The 16594-nt window shown below is 40.5% G+C and overlaps 2 protein-coding genes across 3 annotated transcripts; both read left to right on the top strand.

Annotated features, from left to right (window-relative positions):
• Positions 1-767: 767 nt before the first annotated feature.
• LOC125766995 (membrane-associated transporter protein-like) lies at positions 768-8402 on the top strand. 2 transcript variants are annotated; one of them, XM_049433178.1, is made up of 5 exons: positions 768-1365; positions 5933-6182; positions 6274-6839; positions 6911-7827; positions 7892-8402. In XM_049433178.1, exons 2-5 carry the CDS (start codon positions 6058-6060, stop codon positions 8120-8122), a joined length of 1839 nt encoding a protein of 612 aa, XP_049289135.1. In that variant the 5' UTR covers positions 768-1365; positions 5933-6057; the 3' UTR covers positions 8123-8402. The 2 variants fall into 2 exon arrangements, with proteins under 2 accessions (XP_049289135.1, XP_049289134.1); XM_049433177.1 differs by lacking the exon at positions 768-1365 and adding an exon at positions 4406-5383.
• Positions 8403-9666: 1264 nt separating this feature from the next.
• Positions 9667-15557, top strand: LOC125766973 (proton-associated sugar transporter A-like). Its single transcript, XM_049433126.1, has 5 exons — positions 9667-10565; positions 11168-11430; positions 13817-14077; positions 14178-15070; positions 15175-15557. Exons 1-5 carry the CDS (start codon positions 9775-9777, stop codon positions 15397-15399), a joined length of 2433 nt encoding a protein of 810 aa, XP_049289083.1. The 5' UTR covers positions 9667-9774; the 3' UTR covers positions 15400-15557.
• Positions 15558-16594: the final 1037 nt, after the last annotated feature.

Raw genomic sequence — 16594 nt, 5'->3', positions numbered from 1 at the left:
GAACTAAATCATGAATGTGTTTTACGCCTCAGACGCAACAGACATGTGTTCTAATTTTGTACGTTTCAATTAATTATTCAAAATGAGGATATGCCTTGTGGCCGTTTTTTCTTCTATTTACTGATACTGTTTGTGCATTTGCGTTTAAAAATAACCTCATTACTTTGTAATCTATCTTAAGAGTTATCTTTGCAGGAAGTTCCTTCTTTTCTCTTCATTTTCCTACATTATTTCCCTAGGCAAACACAAATAGCCCGTCACTATTGACCTCAAATTATACCCTACCGGTAGGTGACTTGATACATTTCTCTCAACCAAATAGAACCCACCATTTGCACGGACAGTTGTATCATCCCGGAACTGGGTCGAAGGGAAAGATAATGGTACAGCTGTGGTTTGGGGAGAAAATTGACAGCCAAGGATGTTTCGATTGTTTCGCACAGGTGCGAGAGCACGCCCGAGAGAAATGTCACCAGTTGTCCAAGGGTCTGAAGAATTGAGCTGAATGAAAAATAAATGAGAAAAAAAAGTTCCAGGAACAGTACCGCTCGACGCAGCAGTATCGCGTGCTCGAAAGGTGTTACCCGAATGAGGCACAATTGAGATGCAGCTTCAGTGATACGCATTATCATCGATAAGCTTTCGGAAAGAGTTGATCAGTTTCACACCCTTCCAGCGCTATTCGTTCCAACACAACGATGGGTGGTTCACTGCGTGATGATGGGCTGAAGTGCAGCGCGTCTTGCAAATAGGCGGCCGGTGGGCTGATAGTGAGCAGCTTTGTATAAATTAATCTGCCACGGCTGACGGAACGTTCAGTGTGCGGTAGATAACCGGCTGGTGTATAGCACGGGTTTCACGACGGGATTGTTCGAATTGTTCGCCCGGGATTGTGTATACGTGATCGGTCTAGAAGGAAATATTCATCTCGTGTCTCTCGGGGTTCTATCATATTCCGAATAGTTTCAAGAGTGGAAAAGTGTCATTAAAAAACCATTCCATAGCAATCGTGTCTCTATTGTTCCCCGTCTAGCAGAGAGTGTGTTGGTGACAAATTGTTTAAATTCCTGAATGGGACAAGTGTTCTCTGACCGGGCAACACCAGTTAAGGACCCGTGACGTAACGTCACTTTCCTCCCAATCGAACGTACAACACCGAGCAAGTGCGACAACTCGGTAGTGAGTGAAAGTTATGTGCAAGGCGTACACATTCGTCGACTACAAGACACGACGTCTGAAGGCATTAGGTCGTCAGCAAAGGAGAACATTAGCGTGTAATTCTTTAAGCAGTGAACCGTGAATTGAACTTGTTCTGCACGGTCGAGAGTACTGAAAAATCGCGCCTCGCTTCTGCAGAGTAGTTGGGTGAGTACTTGAACGATTTAGTGTGGGGAGACCCCCCCCCCCCCGTTCAGTTTGCGAATAGGCTGCGATAATCCGGTCACGAGGATGTTGAAGAAATTGTGCGTTGCTATGGTGAAGAGCTGTGTGAATGCTTTCGATTTTGATTGATGATGAGTAAGATACGATCGAATGTCAGTGTGATTGGTTCGAATGGACGTTGTGATAAACTGTTACCTTGCCGTTTTTAAATGTCATTCGATGCATTCCACTTTTGTTGAGTGAATTGTTATTGTACGACCTCACAAGCATTTTATTCGTACAGTCAGCATTCTTACTTTTCGAGAAGTTTTGAGATCTTCACATCCAAGTTCCAAGAACCTCCTGTTATCTACCAAGATGTTAAGGATGCGGGTTCTGCTATTGCAGATGTTTAACTTGTGCATGTGTAACATCTATTTTCTAGGATTTTGCTACAGCTGTAGTATGAAACTATTGCACAAAAAGTTTTGCTACTAGCACTCGAACTAACAATCAAATAGTTTTGGTAAATTCCTTTCGGTTGTGCTAATTCTTCCTCAACAATTGTGTTCCAGTTTTCCGTTGTGTCCGTTAGAGCGTTGTTAAATTTATTACAATTAGTTAATTCTATTGAAAGGTTTTGTGGTTTTAATAGTATTTCATTATTGCCATAAGGCATAATTAGTTTAAATATTATAAAATAATATTATATAATGAACATTATATCATATTGTCGTTGTTAAAAAATTGAAACAAGCAAATGATATTCTTTATCGTTGTATGTATGTAAGTATTTTTAAACCTATCGCTATTCGCATTTCTGTCCCGTTGGGTTATTGCACTTAACAGCACTTTAAGTTGCCTTTTAAAGCTGTTTCCAAATGAGCAAAATTTACGAGTGAAAAATATGCGATGCAAGGTGATAAATATATTTATTTTTAATGCTTTCCACCATCACTATGGCAACGATGTTACAGCAGTAAAGGAAACAATACACGATAACATGCAAGATAATTAAACCAATTTATTCTCTTTACTTTAAAGCGTTCGTAAAGCTTGTAATGTGCAGGGTATTGTTTTTCAAAAAAGCATATTTAAGCTTTTTCAGTGTTGTATGTTTACATGTGATGATCCTACAAAAAGGATTGGAGCAAATATTACAGCTTTTATTAAAATATTGCTGTTGGAAAATATTTAAAAATCTAAAAGAATTCTTTTGAGTTGGTTTGCTGCAAGATTTGCATACCAAACAATATGTGTAAGCGTAGAATGAAAAAAAAAAACAATTCTGGATTTAGATTTTGTATTGTTAAGAAATATTTCCACAGCTCCCTACGCAATGAAATTTTTGTGCGAATGTAATTGAAACTAGTTGTAATAACTGTTTCATAGGAATTCAAATTAAGCTAACCCGCTAATTACCAGTTTTTTCATCTTTTGGCTGATATCCAATCCATGTCGAATTTAAGCTCAAACGTTCAATTAATATCGTTGCCATTGACACAAATGTTTTCCATACGCAGACGAGCAAAACGGCTGCATTCGCATGTTGCAGAACGTCGTTCCCAGTGCAGCAGCACTCTCATTTACATGCGTACTGCTGTGCAAACAAATCAGCACTGGAAAACATTATGCTTGCTTCTACCGTGCAAACATGCGGAATGAATGCATCGTGGTGAACTTGAACTGTTGTGGGAAAATGGCAAAATTGCAACTGTATGAACCATCTGTATGCTTTTGAGTTGCAATTTCGTTATCAATCATTCCCCAGTATATGGGCGGCAGTAACATTGTGTGGGTGTGGGTGTTTTAAGCCTCTGCAAGAGAAAAAAAATCCGATATTCCGATATTTAGAGCATCAAGTATGCACTTGAGAGTGGTTTTTAGAAAGATGTTTCTTTTTATTATTTTATAAACACATTTTTCCCCCCGCCACTTACCCGTCATCGTCAGCTGGACACTTCAGTTCGTTCACTGTTTAGTCGTTTATTGAGGTTGAAACATGACAAGTTGTAGCTAAATCCCCTTAAGAAGGTTGTTTTGTTTGTAGCTGTTTGTCGATGGAAGTTTCTTCCTGTAGACAGAAGCATAAGACCACTTATCAGTGCCGGTTGATGTTACGTTGCGGTATTTTGTGTATATGATTTCTCCTGCTTGTACCTCAAATCACTTTGCAAAAGTAAAGAGCGTTAACAGCTAGACAGCTAACCATTAATTGGATCCTTCTAATCTTTTAAACACTCGTTGCAAAGCTTGATTGGCGCAATGGTCTGAAGAAGAAATGGAAAGCAGATAACGTTTTGCCGATGTTCGATGACATAATACGCAAAACAATTTAGATTGTTTAGCGATCCTTTTCGGTTGTGTTGACTAATTAATTAGACAAAAATGCACTTGCTATAAAGCGGCTAGAAGCACCTAGAGGCACGGAGGGAAGCCATGACCTAACGTAACTCCATTGATAAACGGGTGACGTTCGTTGGCAAAGTGTTTGCATTGATTTGCGTCTTTTCCGGTTGGTTTCTAGAGATGGGAATGGTACTTAATGTCTTCTAGATGCCGTAACATGGAACTGCTTAGATGCTGATGATGTGATGTGATGAATGTATGTGTGAAAATCACTTAAGACTTATATTTGCCATGTGTGTCGTCGCACACAAGCGAGAGGCAAATCTGTTAATGTAAAAGAGATTTAGAGTGTTTTTCTTATGCTCTAGACAGGATGAGTAAAATTCAACCGAAAAATAAAAGCAAAGTTTTTCTCTACCTTCGTCGTTTTCACTCGTGCTTTTTGCGAAGTAAAGAGCTGAGAATGTGTTGTCATAAATTCAAGAGTGTTTCTTAGAACAATCAGTATCGTTAAGGATAGACGGTCAGGATTTGTTTAATATTTAGCATAATTTGTAAAAAAAAACAGAAAAAAGTTAGAACACAAGTTGAAAAGACTTTTCAAGAGATAAATAAAAAAATCTATTTGAAATTATGATTCAAAATTCCTGTTATAATTTACGCCGTAGTTTATATACTACTGCAATTTTTTTTAAATACTCTCATTCCAAATTGAACATTTCTATACCTCAGCTTAATTAATTAAAGTGTGATTTATACATCAAAGGATACCTTTACTCCTTTTTCCAATTTGTAAAAGAATTTAACGCATTTACCAACGCCAGTTATCAAACACATATCACCACAGGAATGGCATTTATCTTTTGAATGGTTTGAATGAAAACATAAAAATCAACAACTGGGTATGGGAATGACAATAAAGAGATTACATTGATTGTGCTCGGGTATTTTAAGAGCTTCAGTAGTAGCTTCGATCGGTTTACACCGTAACTATGAAAACAATCAACCTAAAGGCGTGTACACATGAGTGGCATCAATAATCGGCTGTACATTTTACTGTAGATAATGTTAGAAATAAAACCGAGCTAATAAAACATTCTTATACCAAGTAATGGTACAACCAAGCAAAAAAAAGTACAAAAGTCTTACTTAATTTTGATTAATATTCAATTTGCATAAAAGTGCTTCAATGTGCTTCAAACATCACTTATGAGAGAATCTTGGATTTGGGGACATAGTTTTTCAGACATATTTTCAAAACATTTTACATACATTAAGGCATTCTCAAGTAGAGCATAGTTTAAAAGAAAACTTTGAAGATTAAATTTTTAAAATAAAAACAACACAATAATACCACAAATTGATCGACCAATTTGGAAGCACATCCGAACCGCGAAAGACATATCTTTATGGAGAAAGTAAACCACTGCTTATGGGAATTTAGACAACAGTCTTCACTAATATACATAGGAGGTCGATCAATTTCACCGCCAAGAGGAGTCTACTTTTTGCAATACGCTTAGTAGTAGTAGGCTTTGACTACTCTCCTCAACCAACTTGAGAAGAGTGAGGTCGTGAGGGTGTAGCTGTCAAAACATTATTTTTTTTTCGGAAGAAATGTTCTGTTATTTGCGGTTGGCATCGTTCTCCATCCTATAAACCACCATGAAAAGTGAGTAACCTACAAAGTGGTGTAAATAGTGGGCATGACTAACGAGATATAGCCAAATACAACCGTTCTGGTTCGTTCTGGTTGGTCGTTAATGCAGCATAAAATTTTCCATGTAATCGAACGGAAGGAGTGACAGCAGGCCGTAACATCATGGCACAGAGAATGAAATCGTTGATAACGTATCGCAGAGGATGCGTTTTTTCGTCTGCTAGATGGTCAGGGTGTAAACAGAAAAAAAGTCTTCACGATTAGACAGCGATGGTTCTCGGGTTGTGAACTGTTTTGTACCTAATGGGTCATCGGAACGGAATGTCACGTTTAGTTAACGTTCGTAACCCAAGACGGATTATGGTTCGTTTGTTCAATTGTTGCTGAGTGTTGCTTTGATCATCTAAATAGGTTCTGTAGGGTAGTGGAATACGTCCCCGGTCTAAAGCTCACAAACAGGCTGACGAATGTTTGAGCATGAATGGTTATGGTTGTGTTTAAAGCAGCATTATATACGAACATTTTCACTAACTCTAATGACACCTTCTTTTCTCATTTTAGAAGCAGACGCGGATCCAAACAAGGGAGGTAGCGTAGGTTCGTCAGGACAACCGGGTACGAGCAGCAGCAAACCTACTGCATCGAGAAAAGCACAACTCAGCTCCTCATTACAGAACAGCTTCACAATGGTCGCGGGTAGCAGTACCAACTTCCACTCGGAGTTCCGCAATGATCCGGTGACGAAGGAGATGCGACAAATTCGGGAAGAAAATGCACGACGTCAAAAACACGATTACTCACACGTATTTAGGTTTGTACTGCATCTAGCGGGCGTCACGAAATCACCAAAGCATTTTGTAACCACAAATCATTTTCCAATGTTTTTTACCATTTCTTTACAGGAATAAATCCAGGTTCGATTTCATAAGAATCTCAGCGGTCATAATGGGTATGGAGTTTGTGTATTCAGCCGAGACGGCCTTTGTCTCACCGATCTTGCTCAGCATTGGCATCGAACATCAGCTAATGACCATGGTTTGGGGCATTTCGCCACTGATCGGGTTCTTCCTATCGCCCGTTATCGGTTCCATTAGCGATCGGTGTCGATCGAGGTTTGGCCGTAGACGTCCAATACTGTTTGCGCTTGGGGTTGGCCTGATAACGGGTTGCTTACTGGTACCGTACGGTAAGAACATCGGTGCCTGGTTTGGTGACTTGGGGGAAATCGTAGACGATCCGGTGAATACTTTCAACAGTGCGGCCGCCCTCATAGATCTCAACGGAACGGTCGTGTCCGATGCGTTCCACTCGTACAACTTCTATCGAATTGATGAGGAAATTGCCGAACATCGGACAGACTATCGATGGGCGATCGTCATCACCATCATCGGTACGATCCTAACCGACTTTAATGCGGACAACTGTATGACACCGTCCCGAGCATTCCTGTTGGATATATCGTTGCCAGGTAAGAATTGACTGTTATTTTGTAGTGCTCAGTGTAGATTATTTATCAAGAACTAACTTTCTTATTTCCAGAGGATCATGCACGCGCGTGTAGCACATTCTCGATTCTGGCTGGGCTCGGTGGTTCCGTAGGCTACGCGATGGGAGGTATCAATTGGGATGAGACTTCATTTGGCGAGTTCCTGGGCGGAAGTATCAAAACCGTCTTTACACTGGTGGTGATCATCTTCACCATCTGCCTAACGATCAGCTTAACCAGCTTCCGGGAGATACCGCTTCCACTGCTCGAATCGGACGAACTGTTACGTCCACTGACGGAAGCAGTAATTAAGAAGGAGAAAGCTCGTCGCCAGAACCAAATTTTTGTGGTAAAAGATGTAAGCAAGGCGCTAACGGCACAGCTGCAATCGATCCAATCGCCGCAAGATGTCGTGCCGCAGAAGATCAACAACGCTCTGGTTGATGTGGAGAGAGCACCGGCGGCAAAAAATAACGTCGAACTGGAGGAAGAAGATGAAAATATTCCAATGGGACCGATGGATTTCATCAAGAGCATTGTCATGATGCCGAAATCGATTGCGATCCTTTGCCTGACGAATCTGTTCTGCTGGATGAGCCATCTCAGCTACGCACTGTACTTTACGGATTTTGTTGGTGAGGAAGTATTTAAGGGCAATCCGGCTGCACCGTCCTATACGGACGAATATAAGCTATTCCTGGAGGGCGTCCGGTATGCTTGCTTCGGTATGGCGATCTACTCGATTTCGTGCTCCACGTGTTCGTTCACGATCGAGAAGCTTATCAAAGTGTTGCGAGCCCGCACGGTATACTGTGGTGGCTTAATATTGGACGCCATCGGTATGGCCTGTATGGCATTCTTCCCGAATAAGGTGACCGTGTATGTTCTCAGTGCCAGCGGTGGAATCGTTTACGCACTGCTCTTCACCATGCCATTCTTGCTGATCGGCCAGTATCATGCGAAGGGAACGGTAAGTACGCCGTAACATTTCGTTTCGAATGGTCACATATAAACCTTGCTCTCATGCTCCACAGTTTAAAGTAACGAAACCGGGCGCCGAACCGACACACGAACGGAAGCGTGGTCTTGCAACGGACATTGCCGTCGTCGGTGGAATGATCTTCGTAGCACAGATCATCGTTGCCCTCGGTATGGGATCGCTTATCTCTGTCTTCGGTACGACCTCCGTCGTCGTGTTCAGTGCGAGTATTTGCAGTCTGCTAGCCTCGATTTGTGCCTCACAAGTTGTCTATATGGATCTGTAACTGGCCTCCAACAAGGATGGACAGCACGAAACCCACAGAACCGTGGTAATGGTGGGGTGCCATTGTGATACCAACCAACGTTAGGCAGTGTTGCTTCTACTACTTTGTGCCGCAAGCGTACTACTAGCATCTTATTTAAATTGTGTAAAATGTTGGTGTAAGGCAGGAGACACGATGCGATGCTTACTTTTTAATGTATTGTTATGTTTTAACTTGACGCAATAAACATCCTCAATGCAATGCGCTCCCATGTTGTTCGTGACCGGGGGTGTATGATTTACATGGTACGGTATTTATTATGATGCTTGGAATTTGTTAAATAAAATTACAATTTTTAAATGCTTTACTAAAGATTTGCCATTTGTTTTATTTTACATTACACTTTAATTTATTTAATATTATATTTTTGACATTACCGCATATGCCGTCATACTAGAAATTAAATTTTAAAAAATCCTGGTCTACACTGAATATAAAAATTAAATTACTGGAATAAACTTATACAATCTCGATAAATATTGTAATGAAATATTGAAAAGATCAATTAATATACTTTTCTAAACGATTTCTAGATTATTTTTATCCTCTGAAGTATTTAAATAAAGCTTTCGACTCTCTACGTATGGATATTCTCGACTTACGACGATTTCGACTTACGCCCGGCTTCGGGGTCTTTTTTCGGTCCCAAATACAGTCGTAGCTCGGGGGACGCCTGTATTCATGAATCGTTATAAACATATACATAGTTGTTAGGTAGGAGGCTCAATATTTGACCTTCGAAGTTATACAATAACTGTGGAATAAACTCTTTTGATGACTAACAAAATAGTACAGGATCTTGGTTTGGTTGACATTGAATTTAAAAATAAATGAACCCTTAAACGCACAAAATGCTCGAGAAAAATTGAGCGCCTAAATGTAGACATCACGCAATCCACAGCTCAAATCTGCTGATAAGGATTGTTCCACAAAACACGCGTTACTGCTCACAACTGTACAGGCTGTGATAAATAAATGTTACCAAAATAGAACAATACCATCCCATCATAAGGTTAGGATTGTTACTTAATTAAATCACAATGCTGTGGCCTCTTGTTTACGAGTATAAATATTGTTAACGATAATCTTGCGACGGACTAATGGCAGGAAAAGTACTACATACCAGCAACGATTATTCAACCTTATCAGCACCATGATAATGACACGATCAACGAATAAACAGAGCCACAGACGTGACCTGACTTATCTAAATATCCCGGATATTGTGCAGGGAAATATGATGCTGACCTTCGTTGTTCAGGAAATAGAATGGAAATTATAAACAATCGTGATAAATGGTAGTAATAAAACACGATATCAATTGCTATGTGCTTGAATGATATAATCCACATTGAATGAATTAACCTAGTTAAAGATATTTTATTTGTAACATCAATGTGGAGATTTTTTTCTCTCTGCATTTGAGTTTAATTAAACATGACACTAATATGCCACGTTACAATCAGAGCATCCACGATCGCTTGTGGTTGCGCCGATCTGATGCTAGTCAGCATATTTGCGTTCCCTTCCATTAAAGCAGCTTGAGATCTGCTTACCGATAAGCTGTCAGTAGCAGCAAGAGGCATTGCCTCCATTTCACCTGCTGTCGGCAGATGCCACTGGCAGAATGGCGCTCCCGGTTGGATCATTCGGCGCACAACAGTCATGTCATATGCGGGCAGCTAACGTGTATGATTCAATGTTTCAATCGACGTACGGGTGCGATACCTGCCGAACGCTTCAGTAGTAGCTTGCCGCCCGATCGATTAGCTTGCCGAACGGGAGAACTGATTTTGTTTGACAATGATTTCGGTACCTGTGTACACCCGCTAGGGACGCGCATTACCAAATCTCTAAACATTCCGTTATCGGTGGCGCTTTTATCAGGAACGGCAATCTGCCCGCGCATCTACGAGTGTGACACGGTCCCGCCCCGGCGTGGGTTTGTTTGTAACGGGTGTGGTGTGACGCAGGTGACGCAACAGTGCACGTTGCGGTTCCTTCGGCAAGGTGACGTGACCGTGCGCCCCTTGTGTGCGAGTGTAGAGCGGAGTGCAGGTTCACACGCGCTCAGCTCGGACACAGCCTCCGCTATCATGTACCGGGAGATAAAGAGCATTTACAACTGGCTTGCGTCGGCTGCGATCAGTGGCACGCGGGCACTGAGCACTTCCAGACCGATACGGGCATTACAGTGCACCAGACGGTACCGAAGCTGTTCCGTTTCCGGACTAGACGCGACAATGGTAAAGACGGGCTCGGGTGGTGGTTCTTCGGCCGCTTCCGGCCGGGTTGTGTTACGCCGAAAGTCACACACCGGTACGGATCCGATCGTGGAGGAGTTGCGACGTGTACGGGTGGAAAATGCACGCCACCAGCAGTACGACTATTCGCACGTGTTCAGGTAGGCATGATCGATGTTCGGCAGAGTGTGCCATCAACTGCGCGTGCGTGTTAGAGTTATGCTTTTAAAAGCTTTTTTGTTGATAAAAGGTGTACACACTGTGTGTGCTACTTAATCGTGCCTTCACGTGAAAGAATGGAAGGACGTACAGTGATATCGGTGAGGAGGAAGTAACTGATGGTGATCGTTGAACTCGTGAGAAAATTAGTGAAGCCTCTGAATGTACTTGACAGTGATGGTAGTGATGTTGAATAATATTACTAAAGTGAATAGTGAGACGTGTGATTTATTAATAAAGATTAATCGCAGAAAAGATCTATCATGTTGGAACCTTGCAAATGTTCCGACAAAGTGTAACAAGTGACTTCTGGATACAAATATCCCAAACTATTCAAAGACTCTTCTAAATTAAAAGCTTTTTTCTTTCGATAAGAATGACCTGAATTTAAATCCTCTCATATAGATTAACTCATAATCTTTCTACAGTGCTGTTAAGATATCACTCCATCGTTGTCACTTTGATGCTCACGCACAAAACAAACAGTACACAGTGTACGGTGGAAAACAGCTTTTCATCCGTTCGTTTGCACTTCATTTGGCAGGAAAAAATCATTGCTCGACTTCGTCCGACTGTCGTTCGTTATCATGGGCATCGAGATTGTGTACTCAGCTGAGACGGCTTTCGTGACACCGATTCTGCTCGGCATCGGTATCGAACATCAGCTGATGACGATCGTCTGGGGAATTTCGCCGCTGATCGGCTTCATCGTGTCACCGTTTCTCGGCACGTTCAGCGATCGGTGCCGGTCCCGGTTAGGGCGACGTCGACCACTGCTGCTAGTGCTCGGGATGGGGCTCGTACTAGGTGAGTGGCCCTTATTAAAACACTGGCACGTGTCGTACAACCAGTTTTTAATGCAACCGCCTGTATGTTCAGTTACAGGAGATTAGTGAGGTAGTGAGACGGTTCAGATGCTGATGTTGGGTTATTACACCAGTGGTAGGAGAAAATTGGGCGACCATGTAATGGAAACACTGTACTATCCGATTTAACGTTAGACACATTGTCGAGATGGTGGTTGAAAATTGTTTTGCTCGCTCTAACTTCAATCACTAGCGTGAATGGCGTCGTATTTTATCACACAGTGGTGGTTCTAAAATATCATTACCCCCTGTGTGTATGTTGTTGCTCACTCATCTCGAACCCGCAGCTATTTGTTTATCACTCCATCACGAGCTGCGTGTGTGCACATGTATGGTGCGATCGTTTTGAAAAGCAACCCACGAATTAAGCTACGATCATAGCGCCGAGATACAAGTTCGAACACACCGTCTAGACGCCGGATGCCGTCGTCTAGTTGGAACGGAAAAAAAAAAGATTTATCAACCGGCTTATCGAGCGGCTTAATAGGATATGTTCAAAAGTGCCCCATTTGGGGTGCTACCATTCACGAACCTGAACCCGAATTACCCGGGTCGATAGATGCATGACTCAATGAGCTTATCAAGCTTGTCTGCTTTATTACTTCGCTCACCTTACCCGGCTGATTTGAACTCAAGCAGCTATCAAACAATGTACTTTGATTTAATTTAATTTTTTACCATTCGATTACTGATCGATGGTGTGTGGTTTTGTTTTTATTCGGTTTTGCTCCCTGTACGATGACAAGTGCGCTCCGCTGGTTTGCATCGTTGCAGCATGACTTTCGTTGCTCATCCATCTAATGAGCGGTGCAGAATGCATTTGTGCTGATAATCTTTAATCTATAAGGACTGTAAAACAATTTTGCGCTAGGAACGTGTTCCCTTTGTTAACCTTATGTAAGCAAACGGTGCTTTGGTGGGAGACTTATCATTTTTGTTGATTTTTAAATTTCATAAACACACATAAAAATGAATCAGCCATATTTGCTGAGAAATAGTAGTTGTTTTGTATTCTTATAAAATGCTTTAACAACAGTAGTAATCGTATGTATTTATGTCATGCAATAGGAGTGAGATGACGAAAATATTAATACAAAAAAGTTTATGTTAATTCGAGAAAAACCGTAATAATATAAAATAAAAATAAAAAATCTATATAAAATAATACTCATTAGTCTAGAGTCTAGACTGATGCTGAGTTCGTCGAAGAATGTGATTCTCGCCTAGATCCACGTGTTTGCGTAAATCTAACCTAAATCCACAGAAATGTATTTCGTCTGTTTTATTTTTCAACATTCTGATTCTGTGAAGAACGATAGCATATGTGGAACAACTGTATACACAAAAAAACAAGAGATCTTGAGATTTCTCTTCATTGGTAGTGTCCCGGATTAGAAAAGAAGGTTTCATAACAAAGGTTTCATAACAATTTGAAACACTTAATGAACTTCAACAATTTTAATATTTATAAGGATAAATAAAACATATAACAAGTTCCCGTGAATAACAATAATCTCAATGTATTGGCCTATTTCTATAAAACATCTACATTCGTAAAAGAAACAATAATTGTCTTTTGTTAATTCTTTTTCATTCGTTCTTATTGAACATTATTTTATTAAATCGATTCCTAACTTTGTACTCCTTATTCTTCAACGCTATTGATATGTTTTATAAAACCTAACAAGGGCATTTTTTGGTTCATTTTGTCTGATCGGGTCACGGTACATTCGGACACATCAATACAATCGTTCCATCTCAATTTCGGCTTACAAAGTTTCCTCTTCCTATTTGGAAGGACAAAAACAGTAACGGACTAGGTCGCTCGAAGTCCATTCTAATGACGTGAATAACCTACCGGAACCTGATCAAGTATCTGGTTCGTTATATGATTTCGAGATCATCGCAAAGAGTTCGTTAAAATAGCAACTCCTCCATTTCTGTTCAGAGTGTATGTTTTACCTTATGACAGTAAAGACATTTTTATTACAACTATTATTAGTCTTGTATTTAAAATTTAACCTATATTAACATTTTCTCTCATTTCAATACCTGGAAGCAATCGTGTAGTTTGGGAAACTTCTTTATTACAACCTCAAAAGGTCTTGATCTACAATATCTGGCTTTCTTTTACATGAGGGTAGAGAGGGTCCTTTAGTCGAGGTAGTTGAGGGACGTATGAGAATATCAACAATGTGAACAATATATACAGTTAGAGTAACATTTAATTTTTGTAATGCGGTCACATCGTTCTACATGAATGATTAAATTACAGTACAAAAAAATCATCAATTTAGTAACAAACAATTTCGCGCACTACTTTTCAGGCTGCCTGCTGTTGCCGTTTGGTGAAACGATCGGGCACTGGCTAGGTGACATAGGAGAGTCCGGAGAGCCAGTAATAAACAACACAGTTACAATCGATCGGAATTATAATTCGTACCAATCATCTTCATCATCTATTGCTAGCACAGATCATTACAAATGGGCAATAGTGGTGACTATATTCGGTACGATACTATTAGACTTTTGTGCCGATTCTTCACAAGCACCGTCTATGGCCTATCTGCTGGATGTGAGTCTGCCGGGTATGTTGAAGATATATTATTCGTTTCCAAGAGGCTTTTAATTCTAATGAGTTTCTTAATATTTAAAACATTATTAATTATCTTTTTTTCCCCTGAATAGAGGATCATGGCCAAGCTTGTAGTACGTACTCGCTGCTGTCTGGTGTTGGTGGATGCATTGGCTACCTAATCGGGGCCATCGACTGGGATGGTACGGTGCTGGGCGAGCTTCTCGGCGGTAATATTAACACCGTCTTCATCCTGGTTACGGTGATATTTGCCCTTTGTCTTGGTGTAACTGTATTTAGTTTTCGAGAAATACCACTTCCACTGATGGAGCGTAATGAACTGCTGCAACCATTAACGGAGCGCATCATAGCTAAGGAGCGACAGCGCTTCACCACCGAGAAGAATCTTCTTCCGATGAAAGACCTCGCGGACACACTGTTACTTCAGCTCGACTGTGATGAGGATGTTTCCATTGCTAATCGAGCCGACGATAAGAAACCTCTGCTGAGTGTATTTCATGAAGAAGAGCGACGGAGTAATCAACGTTCGGCAAAAGAGTTCCTGAAGACCACCTTCCGGATACCGTCCAAACTTGGTGTGTTGTGTGTGACGAATCTGTTCTGCTGGATGAGCCACATCAGCTATTCGCTGTACTTTACCGATTTCGTAGGCGAGAAAGTTTTTGGCGGTGATCCGATGGCACATTCCGACTCGGATGAGTACGAACTATACATTGAAGGCGTTCGGTATGGATGTTTCGGAATGGCCATTTACTCCATAGCATGTTCAACGTACTCGTGTACGATCGAACGTCTGATAAGGTTGCTTCGAGCACGGACGGTATACAGTGGTGGCCTGTTGATCGATTTTGTCGGCATGCTGTGTATGGCCATGTTCCCCAACAAAGTGACGGTGTATGTGTTCAGCGTTACCGGTGGCATTGTTGGTGCGTTACTCTTCACAATGCCCTACATCATATTGGCGAAGTATCATGCAAAAGGATTGGTAAGTTATCGAAATGCGTCGCAAGCGAATGTTTTAAATAATTAAATCGATAGCCACACCATGTCTGATATAATGAAACATTTTTTTCACCATTATTACCTCAGCTTGATTCGTGCAATGAAGCGAATTCAATGCAGCCACGGCGTGGGCTAGCGTCGGACATTTCAATCATCGGCAGCATGCTATTTGTAGCGCAAATCATTCTCTCCCTTACGATGGGTCCACTGGTGACGCTAACCGGAACGACGGCATCGGTCATTTACACGGCCAGCGTGTGCAGTCTTTTGGCGTCGATATGTGCCACCCAGGTCCAGTATCTGGATCTGTAGCACGGTGGTAGCAATTAAGGTGCGTTTAAGTGTTGTAAGCTACACATTGTGATACTAGGGAAGCGAAAAGATGTTCGAATAAGATTAGCAATAATAACTGATAGACTACTAATGATAGATGTAATTTGAAGAAGTAATAAATTTAAAGGAAAATACAATTAATCAAAACGTGCTTTTAAAGCGCATGAAACTACGAATGGATTAAATCGTGTTTTGTTACTCTAGGAGAAATATTGTTGAGAAGTGAAAATAATGCGCCTAAATGTATGCAATAGAAATACACTAACAATTCTCACCACTTATCCCGTCCCTAAACGTTTAGCAATTGTCGCGTTTGCAAACGTAATTCAAATTTTTTTGCAAAACTCCATATAAAAAAATTGCTATAAGCCGCTATACGTGTATTTTAAGACGAGAATAGCTCGATTTTGCTGGCAATAACAAGGTAAATAAATACATATTCGAAAAATCAGATCGCTTCAGTGTCATTAAATATTGTAAAGTTTAAAAAAATCAAGTGGCATTTAATTTTTTAAAGTACGTACTTGTTGTAAATAATTGTTGTGAATGTAAATACTATTTTTAAAACAGAAGAATAGCTGTTACTTCGAAATAATAAAAATTTAGCTCGAGGACATTTTTCAAAATTAAAATTCTATAAATTTGCCAATCTCCAAAGGCTATAGCCTTAGCTTTTTTCTTTAATAATTTAGCAAAATTTATAAATTGATGTATTTTATTGCGAATTGGTTGAAATAAGTTTCTTTTCACTCAAATAGTTGCTGCATTGTTAATGAAATTATTACTGGTATGGTGAACTTGCTTCAACAATTTCGGTATGAACAACACGTTTGGCCATCTTGCTAGATAAATATAGCCCACTACATACAGGTGTTCAATCTGTTTCGGAAGCTATGTCGAAATCGTAGTCATGATTACCTGAGTATTGATGGCACGGTGACGGTCATGAAATGAGAAAAAAAGCCGGACAAGTTCGATACAAAGGTTTTTATCTTTATGCTACTCGAAGCTGTTTCTAATTGGTGCTATCCGACTTCTAATATTCAATCACGATTGTATTTTGCCCCGTGTATGACGCGATGGGCAAGAACATCTTCGTTCACCTATTTATCTTGTTACAATTTTGATTATTGATAAACCTTTTGCATGATTAATCATGTTTCCATCCTTATCA

The sequence above is a fragment of the Anopheles funestus genome, chromosome 3RL, assembly GCF_943734845.2.
Source record: "Anopheles funestus chromosome 3RL, idAnoFuneDA-416_04, whole genome shotgun sequence".
In the NCBI taxonomy this organism is placed as follows: Eukaryota; Metazoa; Arthropoda; class Insecta; order Diptera; family Culicidae; genus Anopheles; species Anopheles funestus.
This window is presented reverse-complemented; position numbering and strand designations above follow the sequence as displayed.